The 15152-nt window shown below is 59.5% G+C and overlaps 1 protein-coding gene across 3 annotated transcripts; it reads right to left on the bottom strand.

The window, feature by feature from the left end:
- On the bottom strand, positions 1–13913 carry MAG (myelin associated glycoprotein). 3 transcript variants are annotated; one of them, XM_086690983.1, is made up of 12 exons: positions 13807–13913; positions 11874–11933; positions 11349–11417; positions 10813–11181; positions 9055–9351; positions 8678–8935; positions 7305–7565; positions 2793–3080; positions 2359–2455; positions 1460–1559; positions 1165–1203; positions 390–518 (listed from the first exon to the last, which is right to left on the bottom strand). In XM_086690983.1, the coding sequence occupies exons 3-11, from the start codon at positions 11392–11394 to the stop codon at positions 1177–1179; spliced, it is 1743 nt and encodes a 580-aa protein (XP_086547109.1). In that variant the 5' UTR covers positions 11395–11417; positions 11874–11933; positions 13807–13913; the 3' UTR covers positions 390–518; positions 1165–1176. The 3 variants fall into 3 exon arrangements, with proteins under 3 accessions (XP_086547107.1, XP_086547108.1, XP_086547109.1); XM_086690981.1 differs by lacking the exon at positions 1165–1203 and having other exon boundaries at positions 1–518; XM_086690982.1 differs by lacking the exons at positions 1165–1203; positions 13807–13913 and adding an exon at positions 13662–13751 and having other exon boundaries at positions 1–518.
- Positions 13914–15152: the final 1239 nt, after the last annotated feature.

Raw genomic sequence — 15152 nt, 5'->3', positions numbered from 1 at the left:
TTTGGATTCAGGGCATTTATTTCATGTCCCTCTGTACAGGCCCTGGGGCCGGGTGTGGGGGCAGGAGACCAGGCAGGGGGCAGCAATAAATAACACGGACAGACAGACGGAGCTCCCCTCTGGACAGATGAGGTTAAAGGAGGTTAGAGAGGAGCCACAGTGCAGGGTGGGTGCTGGCAGGGTGGGGGCAGCTGGGAAGGAGGGGAGGCCGGGCCCCCAGGACCTCACCGTCACCTGCCCCGTCCCTTTCCTGCCCCAGCCCTCACCGCTCTGGGGAGCAAGGGAGCCCATAGCCAGTAGGGGCCGGCGAGGGTCCCGAGGGAGGGGTGGCCACACGGGCTGCCCCCACCCCCTCACTTGACACGGATTTCAGCATACTCGGCCAGCTCCTCCGTCAGGGTGTAGCTGTCCTTGGTGGGCCGTTTTCCCAGGTCCGAGTGAGAATAGCTCAGGTCCAGCTCTGGGGGTTCCCCCCGAAGGCCCAGCAGCCTCCTCTCAGATCCCAGTCGCCTCTCGCTCTAGGAACAGAACCAGCCCGTTAGGAGGCCCTCGTCCCACCTTTTCCAGAGGCTGCGGTTACTTGCGCCTGCACGGCCCCAGAGTTGAGTCCCAAAGCCCCACGTGAACCTCCTTTCTCGCCCCACCCTGGGGCCTTCGCCCCCACGGGTGCCCCGACGCACAACCACCTCCTCCTTGCTGAGCCCGAAAGTCACCTACAAATTCAATGTCTCCGGGAAGCCCTCTTCAACGTAGGGATTTGAGGGGCATGCAAGTCAACCCATAGCATCTTCCCAGATTAAAGCCACCTGGTTGGGATCCCACCTTTCCAAATATTTGCAAATGCCTGGCTCAGTGCGTCCTTCCCCTGTGTTTGGGTCTGGTGAGGCTCCCCTCCGCAGTCTGCGAGATCCTGCAGGTGTGACTTCGGCTTCCCTGTCATGTGCCCCATCCCCGCCCCCACCCATTGGACACAGACACGGGACAGCGGCCACAGACAGAAGGGAGCAGCAACAGGACAGAATAGACAAGGCCAGGAGTGCCGGGCAGGGCCGGACTTGACCAGGAGCCGTCCTGGATGCCTGACGAGAACGCACACACATGCACGCCAACCCCACGGCCCGACAAGGGCCCAGAGGCGGGCACACTGAGGCCCCCGGAACCTACCTCCCGGGGCGCTCATTCCAGGGTAGAGACCTCTCTGGACTATTGGAGAAGGAAATGCAGTCACAGACCCGGGTGGGGAGGATGGGGGCTGCCCTCAGCGGAGCCCCTCGGCCCCCTTCACGGCCTCAGCCCGAGCTCCCTGCCCAGCCCAGGTGCAGCCAGCCCTCCGCACTTCCTCCCTGCCCCTTCTGAGGGGCCAGCCTCCCTGCTGCCCCTTGGCCCCCTAGGCTCTCCCAGACCCTCCGTGTCCCTGGCACCCAGGTACTCCAGCTAAGCTGGAGCCACAGGCCCTCACCTCATACTTCTCTGGCGCCCCAGAGATGCGGAAGTCGCTGCTGAACAGGACCGGGGGGTTGTCCCCCGCCGAGAAGCTGGGGCTCTCTGTCACGTTCTTTCTGCAGGGCAGGACATGTCAGCCCCAGGGGGAGTCCCAGGCCTCCCTCTCCCTTCCATTTCTGCACCCCATCCACCTTAGGAGTTTCACTCAAGGGACCCCAGAGTGGTTTCCAGCCTTCTCTCTAAGATGGGGCAGATGGCCTCTTCAGAATGACCAGCATCTTCCTGTCCCCCACTGTCCATCCCTCCACCTGGTCCCTGCCACTTTTCAGGACCCCGGTCTGGCTTCTAGGGGTTCTTCCCTGGCCCCGTCACACCCTCTTGCTGCCAGGATGTGGTGCAGAAAGATTAGTCCGCTCTCAGGGGAGCTGACGTGCGTGTGCCACAAGGCAGAGAAACAGCACCGTTGTGGCAGGGGGCTGTGGTTTGGGGCCGGGAGTGTTTCTGTTGCCAGAAATGAGGTGTGGGATCACCAGGGCCCTGGAACCACCTGGGGCCGACCCCATGGTTGCGAGCCAGGGGTAGCTGGCATTCCCCCATCACGCTGCGGCCTGCTCAGGAGGAGGGCTCTTAGAGGGCAGGAGGCCATAGCAGAGAACGCAGGGGACAGGGACCCATCAGGGGAAAGTGCCCTCCCAGGCACCGGCGCGCCCTGAATGGTGGTGGCTCGTGTTGGCGGGAGTTTCTCTCCTCCATCCTTCGGAACATTCTCAGAGCAGAACTGCCCTCCCACACACAGACAGGGAGGCCTCCCTCGCCGCCCCCCCCCCCCACCCGCCGCAGCCTCTAACTGACCTCCCTGCCTCCCTAGCCCGGGAAGACTCCCCACGCCCAGATGAGCCCCGGCAGGCCACTCACTTTCTCCGCGTCTGGGTGATGTAGCAGACGATGGCAATTAGGATGGCAAAGGCGACCACGGCTCCCACGGGGCCGATCTTGGCCCACATCAGGCGGTCTGAGGACAGAAGACCCAGGCCCCCTCAGGGTTGCTGGTGGTAGTGAGGACACCCGGGTTCTTAGGAGCCAGGCTGGGGCAGAGGTGATAGTGAAAATATTTACACAGCTGGGGTGTCCTCGCCCTGACTGGCCTGGAGGGCTTAGCTGCCAGAGGGCCCAGGAGCAGACCCGGGAGAACACAGGCAGACTCAGGACAGCCCCTCCGTATCACCTGGGAAGGGCACCCTTACCACCTGATCAAGCCGCGTGCTCGGTCGGCCTTGGGGAGGGCAGTGTGGATCCAAGAGGAGCCCCCTCCACCCCCGTGGCTCCCGGCCCCGGCCCGCACCACTCACGGGCTCCCTGGAAGGGCAGCTCCAGGCTCTTGGTGCCGTAGAGGTTGCGGGACGTGCAGATGACCCGGGGCGGGGCCTGGGCCTGTCCCCGCAGCGTGAGGATGCTGGTGAGCAGGAGGCCGCTGCGCTCCGAGTACACGAACTCTCGCTCGGTCTCGTTCACGGTCACGTTGCGTGAGGGCAGCTCGAAGGCCACGGACGGCTCGGGGTTAGATTTCACCACGCACAGGCACTGCACTGTGTCCCGGGCCGCTGCACAGTGGGACTCCAGCAGGATCACAGGGGCGACTGCGGGGGCAAGAAAGACCAGGACTCAGGGGACCAGAGGCCCCCCAGAGGCTGAGGGCCAAGGATAGCGGCGGCCGCGTCAGAGATGAGCTGTATTTCCCCCTTTGCAGAACCTCTTGCACCCTCTCTTCGTTCACCTTGCAAAACACAAATGAGATCGTGATGAACCCCCCTCCCCCATGTCACTTACAGTGACATCCAAATTCATTTCCTGGTCTTGCAAGGCCCCCGCAGGACCCAGCCGCACTAATCTTCTCTTGCCATGGCTCCTTCCCAGTCGCACCGGCCTCCTCGCTGTTTTTTAAAGTTCATGGAGCTTTTTCCCACCTCAGGGTCTTTGCGTTTCCCCCTCAGCCTGGAACACTTCCCTGACATCGGCTGAACTCAGTCCCCTGCTCTGCTCAGATGACGCCTCTCTCTCCTACCACTCACGGAAACCGCACCTCGCTTCCCTGACTATGCATTGCCGGCAAGTTTGGGTCTGCTCCCCGGCACTTACCCCTACCCATGTTAGATGATCAATTTGGCTGGTCTCTTACTTCCATCAGGACAGGCTCTCGCTCGGCCTCCACTCTGTCCCCACACTTAGACCGCGCCTTTCACGCAGCCGAGCTCTGTGAACACTGGCAGGAACTATAGATGCCCCTGCTGATCGCTAGAACCCCCTTGCATCCTGACCGTCCCTCCCTTGGGGGGCCCCCACTGCCACCGGCACCGGCCCCCATCCTCCCCCCAAGATCATTGTGTTGAGCCTCCCTTTGCTGCCATTTGTATTACAAAACTGGGACTGCTCTCGTTTTTTTGTTGTTGTTTCTTTCATTTTCCAAAATATGATCTTATAATAGGATCTCAAATGTTGCTTTTTTAAAATTTAAATCCAAGTTAGTTAACTTGAATGTTGCTTTTTATTTTATTTTTTTATGTTTATTTATTTTTGAGAGACAGAGAGAGAGAGGCTGGAGGAGGAGTAGAGAGAGGGAGACAGAGGATCTGAAGCAGGCTCTGCATTGACAGCCCAGAGCCCGACACGGGGCTTGAACTCACAAACCGTGAGACCATGACCTGAGCCGAAGTCAGATGCTTAACTGACTGAGCCACCCAGGCGCCCCTGAATGTTGCCAAGTTCTTTTTCCCTCCTGAAGAATCCAGCACTAGAGTCCGCTCACTCTAGACTGAGCTCTGGGTCTCAGTCCCGACCAAAACCCACTTACACGTGGGCAAAAGACTCTCAGGCCATCAATTCCCCCACTTATTTTCAATTTCCAGGAAAAAAAAAAAAAAAAAAGCAGGTCACAGTGATGGACCAGGTGTCACGTGACCGGATTCAAACTAGAGATAATTCCAGCTGGAACCTCAATGCGTTCATGCATCTAAATCTAGTAAATTAAACACGTATGGCCCAAATTTTGCCCAGGCAGACAGGCACTGTGCTTGCCGTAGTGTTAACGAGTTAATACACCACAGGGTACATTAACAATGACAAACCTGAACTATCACATTTTTTAAAAAAACTTTTCATGCACGACTGCGCCGCTGTGCTCAACGACAGCCTGCCGCCACTCTGCCCGTACGTGCTCAGTGTCTCCGCAGCTTTGCGGGCAGCCCGGGACGCCTAGGAAACCCTGACTGACCTTACGCAGACCCCAAGTTCCACAAAGAGCGGGGAGTTCTGGAAGCCCAGCTGGAAGCCCAGCTCTGCCCTGATCAGGCCATTCAGCCTCCCTGGGTCTCCAGGATGGAGTTTTCATCTGTGCAAACAGGAGTATTGTTCCTTACTCGAAAGGAGCTACGTGAACTCTGAAGGCGGGCTCACAAGCGTGATGCTCCCGAGGATTTAGGAGGAGATCAACAGAACCGTCCCGGCAGAGGGAGCGTATGAGCAAAGCCTCGGCGGCAGGAAAGGCTGGGCGGGCATCCAGCCCGGAGTCAGAGGGAGAGATTAGCCGGAAGCGATGCCTCGGCCTTCCGGAGCACATAGGACACGTCAGGCGAGGCACTGTGGGGGGCTCACTAACCTCCACAGTCTTCACAACCTTCTCTGGGCTCAGCTACTGCCCTCATACCCAGTTTTCAGCGGAGGGGCGCAGCAAAGGTGGAGTCCCTTGGCCGGGAGCATGCAGCAAGGTGGGGACAGAGCTGGGATGCCGACCAGCTCACACTTCAGTCTCCTTCTGTTAAACCGGGGTGAGGAACAGTCCCTCACCATCACGTGTTGTTGTGACACCAAAATAGGTCAATGTGTGCCGACGGCTCAGACTGGTCCCCGCCCACAAACACTCAGGGGAGGCGAGCACCACCTGCGTGTCCCACGCCGAGCTGGCCCTGGGATCAGCAGGCCAGCGGGAAACCCCAGGACACCCCTCACTAGGAGCACCCGCCGTTGTCAGTGAGCACGAAACCCCTGGTGCTACAGGACAAAGCCTTCGGGAACAGAAAGGGGCCTTGGGGAAGCCTAAAGGGCTCAGCAGGTGTGGTGGGGGCAGGTGGGGGGGGCACAGCTGCTTCTCAACTCCAGCAGATTGAAGGCCTTCCACTCCCAATGTGTTTGTTATCAGAACGAGCCAGATTAAGCAAGTCCTTGGGCCCCCAGGGCTGTGGGGACGCGAAGCCGCCACGGGTTTGAGAGCAGAGGCAGACGAGAGTCCAGAAGGATCCTGGCTCTACACAACCTTCCTAGCTGCATGGTCTTGGGAGATTCTGACCTTGGTTTTCTCCTCGCTCAAAGAGGAGATGATGATAGCACATACGTGCTTCACAGGGTGGCCACAAAGGCTCAGCAAAGTAACACCGCGGAAGTTAGAATCCTGCCCAGAGCAGACCGTTCATGACCGCTGGCCACTCTTACTGCACAGGGGTCCGTGACTACAAACGTATGTGAGATGGGGTGGTGTGCACGTTCCGCGGCTTCCGTCAGATTCTCAGGGGGCTCTCCGCCTCTAAAACCTAAGATCCGCTGGCTTGGGGTGTGACAGGGAAAGGGGGCATAGCAGCAGGAGGAAGCTGGGCCCAGGAGGGCAAGCATGGAGAAAGCAGAGGACCCCACAACGCGCGATCACCTCGGACGCTGCGGGCAGAGAATGTGCGCAGAGGTGAAAGGCCAGCCGAGCCTGTGTGGCCACCCCTCTGCCACAGAAGGTGGCCCTCCAGAAATAATCTGTATCTACCACGTACTGATTATCGCCACATACACGGTATTGAGTACGGATTGTGCTCAGTGCCTTCCGGCAAACCTGTGTGGTGGGGACCACGGTAGGGGGAGTCACGGAGACCAGGAGCGGAAAAGTCTGGAGACTAGTGTCGGAGGGCCAGGCCGGAGCTAAAAACGAAGCAGATGGAAATATGGAGATGACACTCCAGAGGTAGTCGCGGCAGGAGAGGGAGCGGAAACGTTGACTTGGGAGCCGCGGCCCTGAACGGCGGCCCCGTGCCAGGGTGGGGGTGGGGCTGTTGGTGGTGATGTCGGGAGAGGTGCTGTTTGCCAGTGGAATGAGGAGTTCCATTTCGAAGACAGTTAGCTTTCTATGTGCATCCACCCCACCTCTCTGGCTACACTGTATCTGATAATAAAGCTTGGTCCCACTTGGTCCCCTCCCCCACATCCCACAGAGCCACACCGCCCTTTGCACAGCACAACTGTCTGATCAATGTATTCTGATGTAATCACAGAGGATGAAGTCAACTGTGGCAGTACGGAAAAGTGGAGCCAGTCTGCCTGGATTTGAACCGTTTTCTGGCTGTGTGACTTTGGGGAAGTGGCATAACCTCTCTGGGCTTCAGTTTGCTTCTCCGGAAACTGGAGACAGGACTAGAACCTCCCTCATGGGAATGTCATGTGGACGAAACGAGCGGATCCCTGTACAGAGCTTCCAGCAACGCCTGGTACCCAGCAATGCAACACAGGGGTCAGAGGTCGTGATTACTGTTGAACGCAAAAGGCCACACGATCCAGAAATCTCTTTGGTGACAAGCATGCCCCAGGATGTGAGAACACAGTACTCTCAGGGGGGACTTTTAATTTCTTGCTGTGGATTCGGCTTCCCTACCTTCCCCATTCTCACCTGCTGGTGCAAAGCTGACCCCGGGTTGGGAGGCACGGATGCTTTCCAGTAATCCAGGTACCCCCACCGAACCATCCACCAAGGCAGGGAAGGTGAAGGAGGTCAAGTCCAGCCGGAAGTCAAGATCAAGTCAGCAGGGGAAGGGGGGGGGGGGGCGGGTACTCACACTCCACGGATAGGTTGAAGGTGGTGGCCCTCTGGCCGTACTGGTTCTCAGCCACACACCAGTACTCTCCGTCATCCTCAGGCGTGACGGCAGGTAGTTCCAGCTGCAGCTCGCTCTCGTAGATGACCGTGGCCAGAATCTGCTTCTCCTTGAAGATGGTGAGAATAGGATCCGGGTTGCTCTGTGTGGAGCACAAGATGGAGACCGTCTCCCCCTCCACGGCCACCATTGTCCCGTTCACCATCGGCTTCCGGGGTGCATCTGGGGGGCAGGACAGGGGGCCGATGGTCAGAAGCCAAGGGTGCCTCTTCTGCCAGCCAACTCCCAGCCCCAACGTGACCCCATCCACCCTGACCTGAGCGCACCAGCTCAGGGTGGCTCGGGTGACCCCTGTCCTGGTTTATCCTGTTTACATCAACACGGGCTCTGCAGCCAGAGTACTTGTGTTTGAACCTCAGCTCTGCCCCTTCCCAGCTGTGAGTGGACCCATCTCCTAACGTCTCCAAGCCTCTGGAAAAGGAGCTTAATCAGAGTCCCAAGCTCACAGGAGCCACTGGGAACCCAAGTGGCAGGCACTCCTGTAACCTGAACAAGGGAAAATGAAGATTTCCAACCACGTGAGTAGACCCTATGTAAGTAAATAAACATATAGGAGGCAAGATGGGGATAACTGCTTTGGAGAAAAATTAATGTAATGGGAAATCAGGGAGTTACAGTTTTAACTGGGATGGTGAGGGAGGGCCTCCCTGGGTCTAGAAGAGGTGGGTCAGAGCCAGCCGTGGGGATGCCTGGGGGCAGAGTATTTGTGTAAAGCACTCTGAGTAAATCTTGGCTGTAGCTGTCATTATTATTATCCACAGCCCTGGGCATTTTGCCTCAATAAATATTTGTGAATGAATGAATGACCTCTCCTTGGTTCCTAACAAAGAACCTCATCTGACCAGCCCCTCCCCATGGACTCCACAATACACACGGTGTAGGCAAGGGGCTGGGTGAGGTCCGGGGTCCCCTCATCCCTCCCACTAGAACTGCAACGGGGCTCATCTTGAAATGCAGATTTCCAGGGCCAAGATCTACTCCCAGAGCAGCCAAGGCTGTGGGCAGGAAGCCGAGTTTAACAGGCTTCCCCGGGGGGCGGGGCTCCATCTGCCCCCCACCTTGTCCCAGGGATGAGAGTGGTCACAGTAGGTGTTCGCCAGATACTTTGGGAAGCAGGCGGGAACGCCTCGACCTGACGCCCTCCTCTCCATCTCCACCTCCACCTTGTTTATGGCCTGGAGGGGGCCGGGCCCGACTCCAGCGGCCCTGCGTAAGGCCGGTTTCCCCTAACCTCTCTGCCCCGGGGCCGGTGCTGGCGCGTGCAGGAGACTCACACATGACGCTGAGCCCCACGGTGCGGTTCTCCTGGCCATAGGCGTTCTCTGCCAGGCAGGCGTAGACGCCGTCCTCCGCAGGGGTCACCTCTTCCAGATCCAGGAACAGGCTCTCGGCCACGGCCTCCCGGAGCACCGTGCCATCCCGCATCCACGTCAGCAGCGGCAGCGGGTTGCTGTCAGCCCCACAGAGCAGGCTGACATGCGAGCCCTCGATGGCCTCCACCGAGGCATTCATCTCCACGATCACCGGGGGGTCTGAGGCCGGGGACACGGTGTGGGGTCAGGGGGCTGGGGCCGCAGACCCCGCCCCCGGCCCTGACCACCGCCCCCCCACCCACCCCCACCCCCCGCCCCAGCCCCGCCCCCAGGCTCACACTTGACGTCCAGGCTGGCGTAGCCCTCGAACTGCAGAGTGGTGTTGGGGAAGGAGGCCTGGCAGCCCAGCCGGTGGCCGTTGGCCTCCCTAGTGGGCACGAAGTGTAGCAGCGACACCTGCACCCACGTGCCCTCGTCCTCGCGCAGCCGACCCAGCACGGTGGGCTCCCCCAGCCCTTCGTGGCCCAGCCAGCTCAGCTCCGGGCGCAGCTCTGGGCAGTTGTCAGGCACCATGCAGCTGACCTCGACTTCCGTGCCTGCCACCACCTCCGGGGGGACCACGATGTTGGGGGTGTCTAGATGAGACAGGGGTGGCGGGGGCCGGGGGAGGAGGGAGGGCTGAGGAAGCAGCATCGGGCCACGGGCCACCTCTACCTTGTCCTACTTCATTCTCGGTACCTGGTTGCCTCCCCATCCTTGGAGACAGAATTCCCTACGACCCTCTCTCCTCCCGGTTACCTGTCACCCAGAGGTCCTCCACAATCAACCACAGGTGTGCAATAATGAAAGTAATGCTATAATGCCCTGAGTACATGACACCAGTTTGACTTGCCAGTCCTCCCAGCCATGCTAGTTAAGCGGGTAATATTAGTTTGCTCATTTTTGAGGTGAGGAATTCTACTGAGACCACAGCTAGTGTGGAGTAAAACTGAACTTCAAACCCTGTCACTCTGGCTTCATAATCTGTGCTCTGGCTATGACTTTATATCCCCTAAGAAACTTCTCTCTGGGTGGCTCAGTCCGTTAAGCATCTGACTTCAGCTCAGGTCACGATCTCACAGTTCGTGGGTTCCAGCCCTGCGTCGGGCTCTGTGTTGACAGCTCAGAGCCTGGAGCCTGCTTGGGATTCTGTCTCCCTCTCTCTGACCCTCTCCCACTCACACTCTGTCTCTCTCTCAAAAATAAACAATAAACATTTAAAAAAAAAAAATGCTTCTCTCCTTTCCCGTGTTTTCTTTGGTTTATTTTCCGTGTGTGTGTCCGTGCCTGGCTGTGCCAGTGGGGTCTCTTTCTGCATCACGGCTGTGATCTGGCTCATTTAGCTCCGTGCTGATGGGAAATCCGAATCTAAGGGCTCCACGCTACAGGGCCTCTCAGACATTAGGCAGCGTGCCCTACTCTGATTGCCAAATCTGGCCCAGAACTGCATTTTATTTGGCCTAAATTTAGGATTAAAAAAAAAAAAAATCTGAATCAGCAGCCAATGTTTAGGAATTGGGAGATTACACGGAAAAAACACACAGTTCTGGTTTCTCTTAAAAATTCAGATCGTCTGGGAGCAGTATCTGTGCATTCTCCCGGATCACCAGCTACCCAGAGCAGGGTCCCCTGTGCCGGGCGCTGCTCTGAGCACTGGTAACTCTTCACTCGTTGAGCTCTAAGTGCTGTTCCCATCCCCGACTTACAGAAGAGGAAAGCACAGCCCAGAGAAGTTAAGTGATTTGCCCCCAGTCACCCAGCTGACACAGGGATCCATCCAGAGGCCTCACCCCGAACCCCTGGGCCCCGCTGCTTTTCTCCGAGTTGTTTCTAGAAGTGGAAGAGCGCTCATATTCCTCTGAGGGCAATAAGACTATCCGGGGCCTTAGTCTGCTGTCGTCCGCCTGGTCCGTGTGGGCGTTGGGGTTTGCACCCCTCCCCCCAGCCAGACCGAGAAGTCCCTGGACCTGCCAGCCCGGACCTCCCTGGAGAGGTCCCGGGGAAGACTTTGTGCACCGCCCCAGCCCGCAGCACCCGCGCACCCTCTGGGGACTCACTGATGATGTCCAGAACACTGTGCTCAGAGAAGGTGTACTGGTTGTAGCCCCCGAGGTCCCCGCGGAAGTAGTACTTGCCGCCCAGCTCCGGGCTGAGGCTGCTGAGCAGCAGGGTGCAGTTGCGCATGCCCAGGTCCCCCAGGAGGCGGCTGCGGCCCTGGAAGCTCTCGTGCACGACTTGGGTTCGAGACTTGAAGACCACGGGGGGGTAGTTTTTCGGGTAGGGGCTGTTGAAGTACCAGACGCCATGCACGACCGCCGGCCGCAGCTCGTCGGGGAAGTCGAAGCGGCAGGGGATGGAGACGCACGTGCCCTCGAAGGCAGAGATGGACGAGGGCATCCAGGCACCCCAGTGACCCCCTCGGGAGGCTGCAGGCAAGCGGGACCACTGAGGCGGAGGGACACGTCCTCCCTGACCCCCCCCCGCCCCCGCCCCCACTCCCGTCGCCTTCCACCGCCCTGGGGGCCCCAGGGGCCCACAGAGACAGCCCCAGCCTGCTCAGGGCCCCAGGACCCCCGGCACCCCTACCTCCTACCTGAAATCATAATCCAAAACAGAGGCAGTGTCGTGAGGAATATCATTTTGTACAGCAAGCGAGCAACAGCTGGAAAGGGGAGGTGGTGGTGAGGGTTGCTTCTATTAAGGCTTCAGGAAGGGGCCTGTTCAGATGTTAGCTGCTGCTGGTATTATTATGGTCTGTAGTTGCAAACATTTCTATGGCATTGACCGCGTACGAGGCTTCAGCGCTTTACTCCGTGATATTAATTCATGTGATCTCTTTGAGGTAGGTGCAGTTATAACCCTCACTTTATACTGAGGTCCAGAGAGGTTAAGTAACCTGCCCAAGGCCACACGGCCCGCAGGTGGCAGAGTTAGGATTCAAGCCCTGTCTGCCTAGCTCTGGGTCTGCAGACTTCACCACCGAACCGCCCTGATAATTAGCCTCCTTGTCCTCATACCCCTGGGCACCTCGAGAAAGTAAGGACAGAGCCAGGGCTGGGCCAGCAGCGGGAAGCGGGGGAAGCCAGGGGGAAAGAGAAGTTGGAACCCCGCCCCTCACCTCCGTCTCCCTGAGTTGGGAATGTCTTCGGGTCTCACTTGAAGCGGTCAGCCAGCCAACCTGGAACGAGAGTCAGACAAGTGTCCCCCTGCCGCCCTCTTTCAGGGTCCGCTCTGAGTGGCGACCCGCCGTAAGGCTGCCCGTGTGGGCTCTGCGGCCTGTGGATGCTTGGGACCCTCCCACACGGCCCGGCAGCTACTCTGTGGCCACGGCCCACCCCAAGCTGTGATGGCAAAGAACTCTGGGGAGGAAAGGGGGAGCGGCAGAGCATCGGGGTGGGGGGGGGAGGCAGGCAGGGTGGTGAGTAGGGTGAGGGAGCAGATGTCCCACGGCTGAGGCCTGGGGGTGGCAGGCAGGGACCTGGCCCATCAATGACTGGGTTTCACGGCATCAGCATTCCCGGCATGCCGCGGGAATTCCTGCCGCCCTCTCCCACCCCACAGACGGCCCCTGGTGTCCCCCACCCTCAACAGAGGCCAGGACCGGTTACAAAAGAGCCCTGTTCGCTCAGGGTGAGGGTGCCTCATCCCGGGGGGCTTCTCGGGTAGGTGGGATGGGAGAAGAGTCCGGCACTCCTGGCTGGGCTCTGAGCGGGACCAGGCGGGACCAGGGGTTGGGAGTCAGTGAGTCCCTGGCACCCGGCGGCTCTGTGGGTTGCCTCAGGGTCGAAGCCAAGGTTTCCAAGTGGCTGCCTTTCCTGGCTTCCGCCGCCCTTCTTCCCACGGACACAGACGCATGCACAGTCAGACATATGCAAAGGCCGGTATGAAAAGTGACAGATCCAGACCCGACCAGAAGGAGCAGGCTCACACAGCGGGGACTCGGGCGCACCCCGGTCAGGGCCCTGCACCCGCAGACAGGCACCGAGACCCCCGCGCCCGCAGAACGTGCCGGCACACACACAGTCACAGAAGCATGCTGCATTGCCCCGCCTCGTGTCCGCTGCACGTGTCCACCTGGGCTGGCGTGGGCACGGCGTTCAGGCATGCGTGTGGACCCACCTGCAGGCCAGGCTCACAAAGACCCACAGACCTGCGCACACGAGGTGTGGCTGAGGACAGACCCGCCCAGACGCGTGCTGATGGCCACGTGGCTGATGCCACCGTTGCACATGCGACAGGAAGGCACAGGAGATAGACACAGGTGAGGCCCAGCCCCAGGACCCGGGCCGACTTGTGAAACAAGCTTGTAGGCCACCTGTTTTTCACGGGGGGTAAAACTTGGTTCCTGGGGGGTGGGCCAGAAAAGTCTTAGAGGTTCCAATGCAGTGTGAGTCTCGAAAGGGCCGCGGTGCATAAACATGCATAGGGTGTATCTGCTTGGTGGGAGTGGGATTAGGAAAACCAGGTCTACAATTTTTCCTTAGTGGGGTGTAACGAAAACAAGGCTGAGGAACGCTGATGCAGATCCAGGCGGACCCAGGGGCAGCGTGTGTGTGCGTGCACGTGCACACACACACACACACACACACACACACACACATGCACCTGTCAGGTGCCGGGTGCTAGAACTTGCTCGCTCACGGCCCACCGCCCTCACGCCCTCACAGACAGCGGGATGCAGGTGTCTGATCTCCTGCCCATCCTTCTGTTCCTCATCCAGCCCCAGACACTCCCACCGCACCTTAGGAGCCCTCGGGCGGTGGTCGTTCCTGCACAACTTCCACCGTGGGGATGCTGAGGGGGCCCTTTGTTCTTTCTCTCTGGTTTCTTCCCTAAGGCCGGTCACTGTCCCTGCTGCGGTCCCAGCCCCTCCCCAAAGCAGTTCTGACCCGCACCCTGCTCCAACCTAAACTGGTGGCAGTTGCCGGTGACCACCCACGGCCCGGAGCACCTGGCCTTGGCGCGTGCTTCTGGGCGCCCCTCGCCGCCCCCTCAGTCCCGGTCCTCTGCCCTCCACCTCATCGCTGGCCCCTCTTGGCGGCGGTACTCACTTGGATGCTCTTGCTTCTGCGCCCTCTGCTCCACCGGCCCAGCTCACAGTCCCCTGGCCTCCCAGGGTCCGGGCCCCCACTTGCCAGCCCGTCCCCTCCCCCCGGGTGCCAGGGGCCGCCTGCCTCCAGGGCCCAGCTCCTCCCTGCCCCCGAGGGAGGGGGGCACAAAGGGGCCCTTGTCACCACCGCTGGAACTGGGCAGCCTGACGCCTGGGTTCTACTAGCTCCTTCCTGGAGGGGACGGGGCGGGGGGGAAGCGGCCTCACTTGTCCCCCCTCCTCCATCACCCTGGTTCTGGGTCCCTGAGAGGGCCTTCTGATATCCCTGGAAGTCTCAGGCTAACAGGAGGCCTTGTCCTCAGTGTCTAGGGAACGTCAGTGGCAAGAACAGGTATAACCTCAGTCCCAAGAGGCCACAGAGGGTGTGAGCAGCAGCAGGTGGGACCTGCCCGCTCTTGGCTTCAGCGTCACCTCCATTCTCTTGAATCACTTCCCAGGGTCAGGTTGGGTGCCCACATCCTGGTCTATCTTCCAGGCTCTTCTTGCTATCACAAGTGACCGTATGGTTTGACTGTCTCCTCTCATGAGAACTTGGCCTCCAGAACGACGAGGGCTTTGCCTGCTTATTCCGTCTGTCCTGTTTGTAGAATGGCTCCTGGCACAGAGTTAAGCTTCCTAACCACAGAGCGGGTGCACGAATGTGTTGCTCAAATACCCAGGGGCACCTTCTGCCTGGAGACCTTTGCACTTACCTGTTCCTTCCTCCCGGACAGGTCTCCCTACCCCATCCCGCTCCCCACTCTGCCACTGGCCGCAGCCTATGCACTCTGTTGGCTCCCAGCTCGGACACCACTTCCTCTGGAAGCCTGCCCTGCCCGTCTCACCAAGCCAGGCCCCTCCATTCAAACGCTGCCCTGTCCTTCCAGAGCCCTCCGCACACTTGCCCGCCGCGCTCTGGGTGTGCTCCTTCCGTGCCGGCACAGGAGCTCCCAGAGGGCAGGGTTTCTACCTGTCTGTCTAGTTCATCCTCTGTCCCATAGAACAGCACCTGGTGCACAGAGGGGCTTATCGGGGGCTCTGTTTACTCTATGAGCTGGGTGAGGACCCTCTGTGTGCCGATTCCAGATTCCACAGCGATCCTCCTCTTTGGTCATGACCTCTGCAAGGTGCTTGTACGGGGAGGGACGGGCGGAGGGAGCTGGTGATGCCGCGATTAAGCGTAGTGATGGTTTGACCAGGAGCTGTTCAGTCACACTGGCGCATCCTCAGTCCTCATTCAGGCCAGAGCAGTTTGTGGGGAGAGGGGAGGTCCTTTCTCCCAAGGGAGAACTCGGCCAGGGTGGGGAG

Source organism: Puma concolor, chromosome E2 (assembly GCF_028749965.1).
Source record: "Puma concolor isolate L17-30 chromosome E2, mPumCon1.1.hap2, whole genome shotgun sequence".
In the NCBI taxonomy this organism is placed as follows: domain Eukaryota; kingdom Metazoa; phylum Chordata; class Mammalia; order Carnivora; family Felidae; genus Puma; species Puma concolor.
The sequence above is the reverse complement of the archived record's forward strand: the minus strand, read 5'-3'. Positions and strand labels throughout refer to the sequence as shown.

What these genes read in the sequence shown, in the direction of transcription:
- MAG (XM_086690981.1), bottom strand. Translation starts at nt 11,394, where the DNA reads ATGATATTCCTCACGACACTGCCTCTGTTTTGGATTATGATTTCAG. An exon ending in CTTCAACCTATCCGTGGAGT is followed by an intron (nt 3,081 to 7,304) that starts GTGAGTACCCGC and finishes TTGCCCCCGCAG; the next exon opens with TCGCCCCTGTGATCCTGCTG. An exon ending in GCTGCCCTTCCAGGGAGCCC is followed by an intron (nt 2,456 to 2,792) that starts GTGAGTGGTGCG and finishes TTCTGTCCTCAG; the next exon opens with ACCGCCTGATGTGGGCCAAG.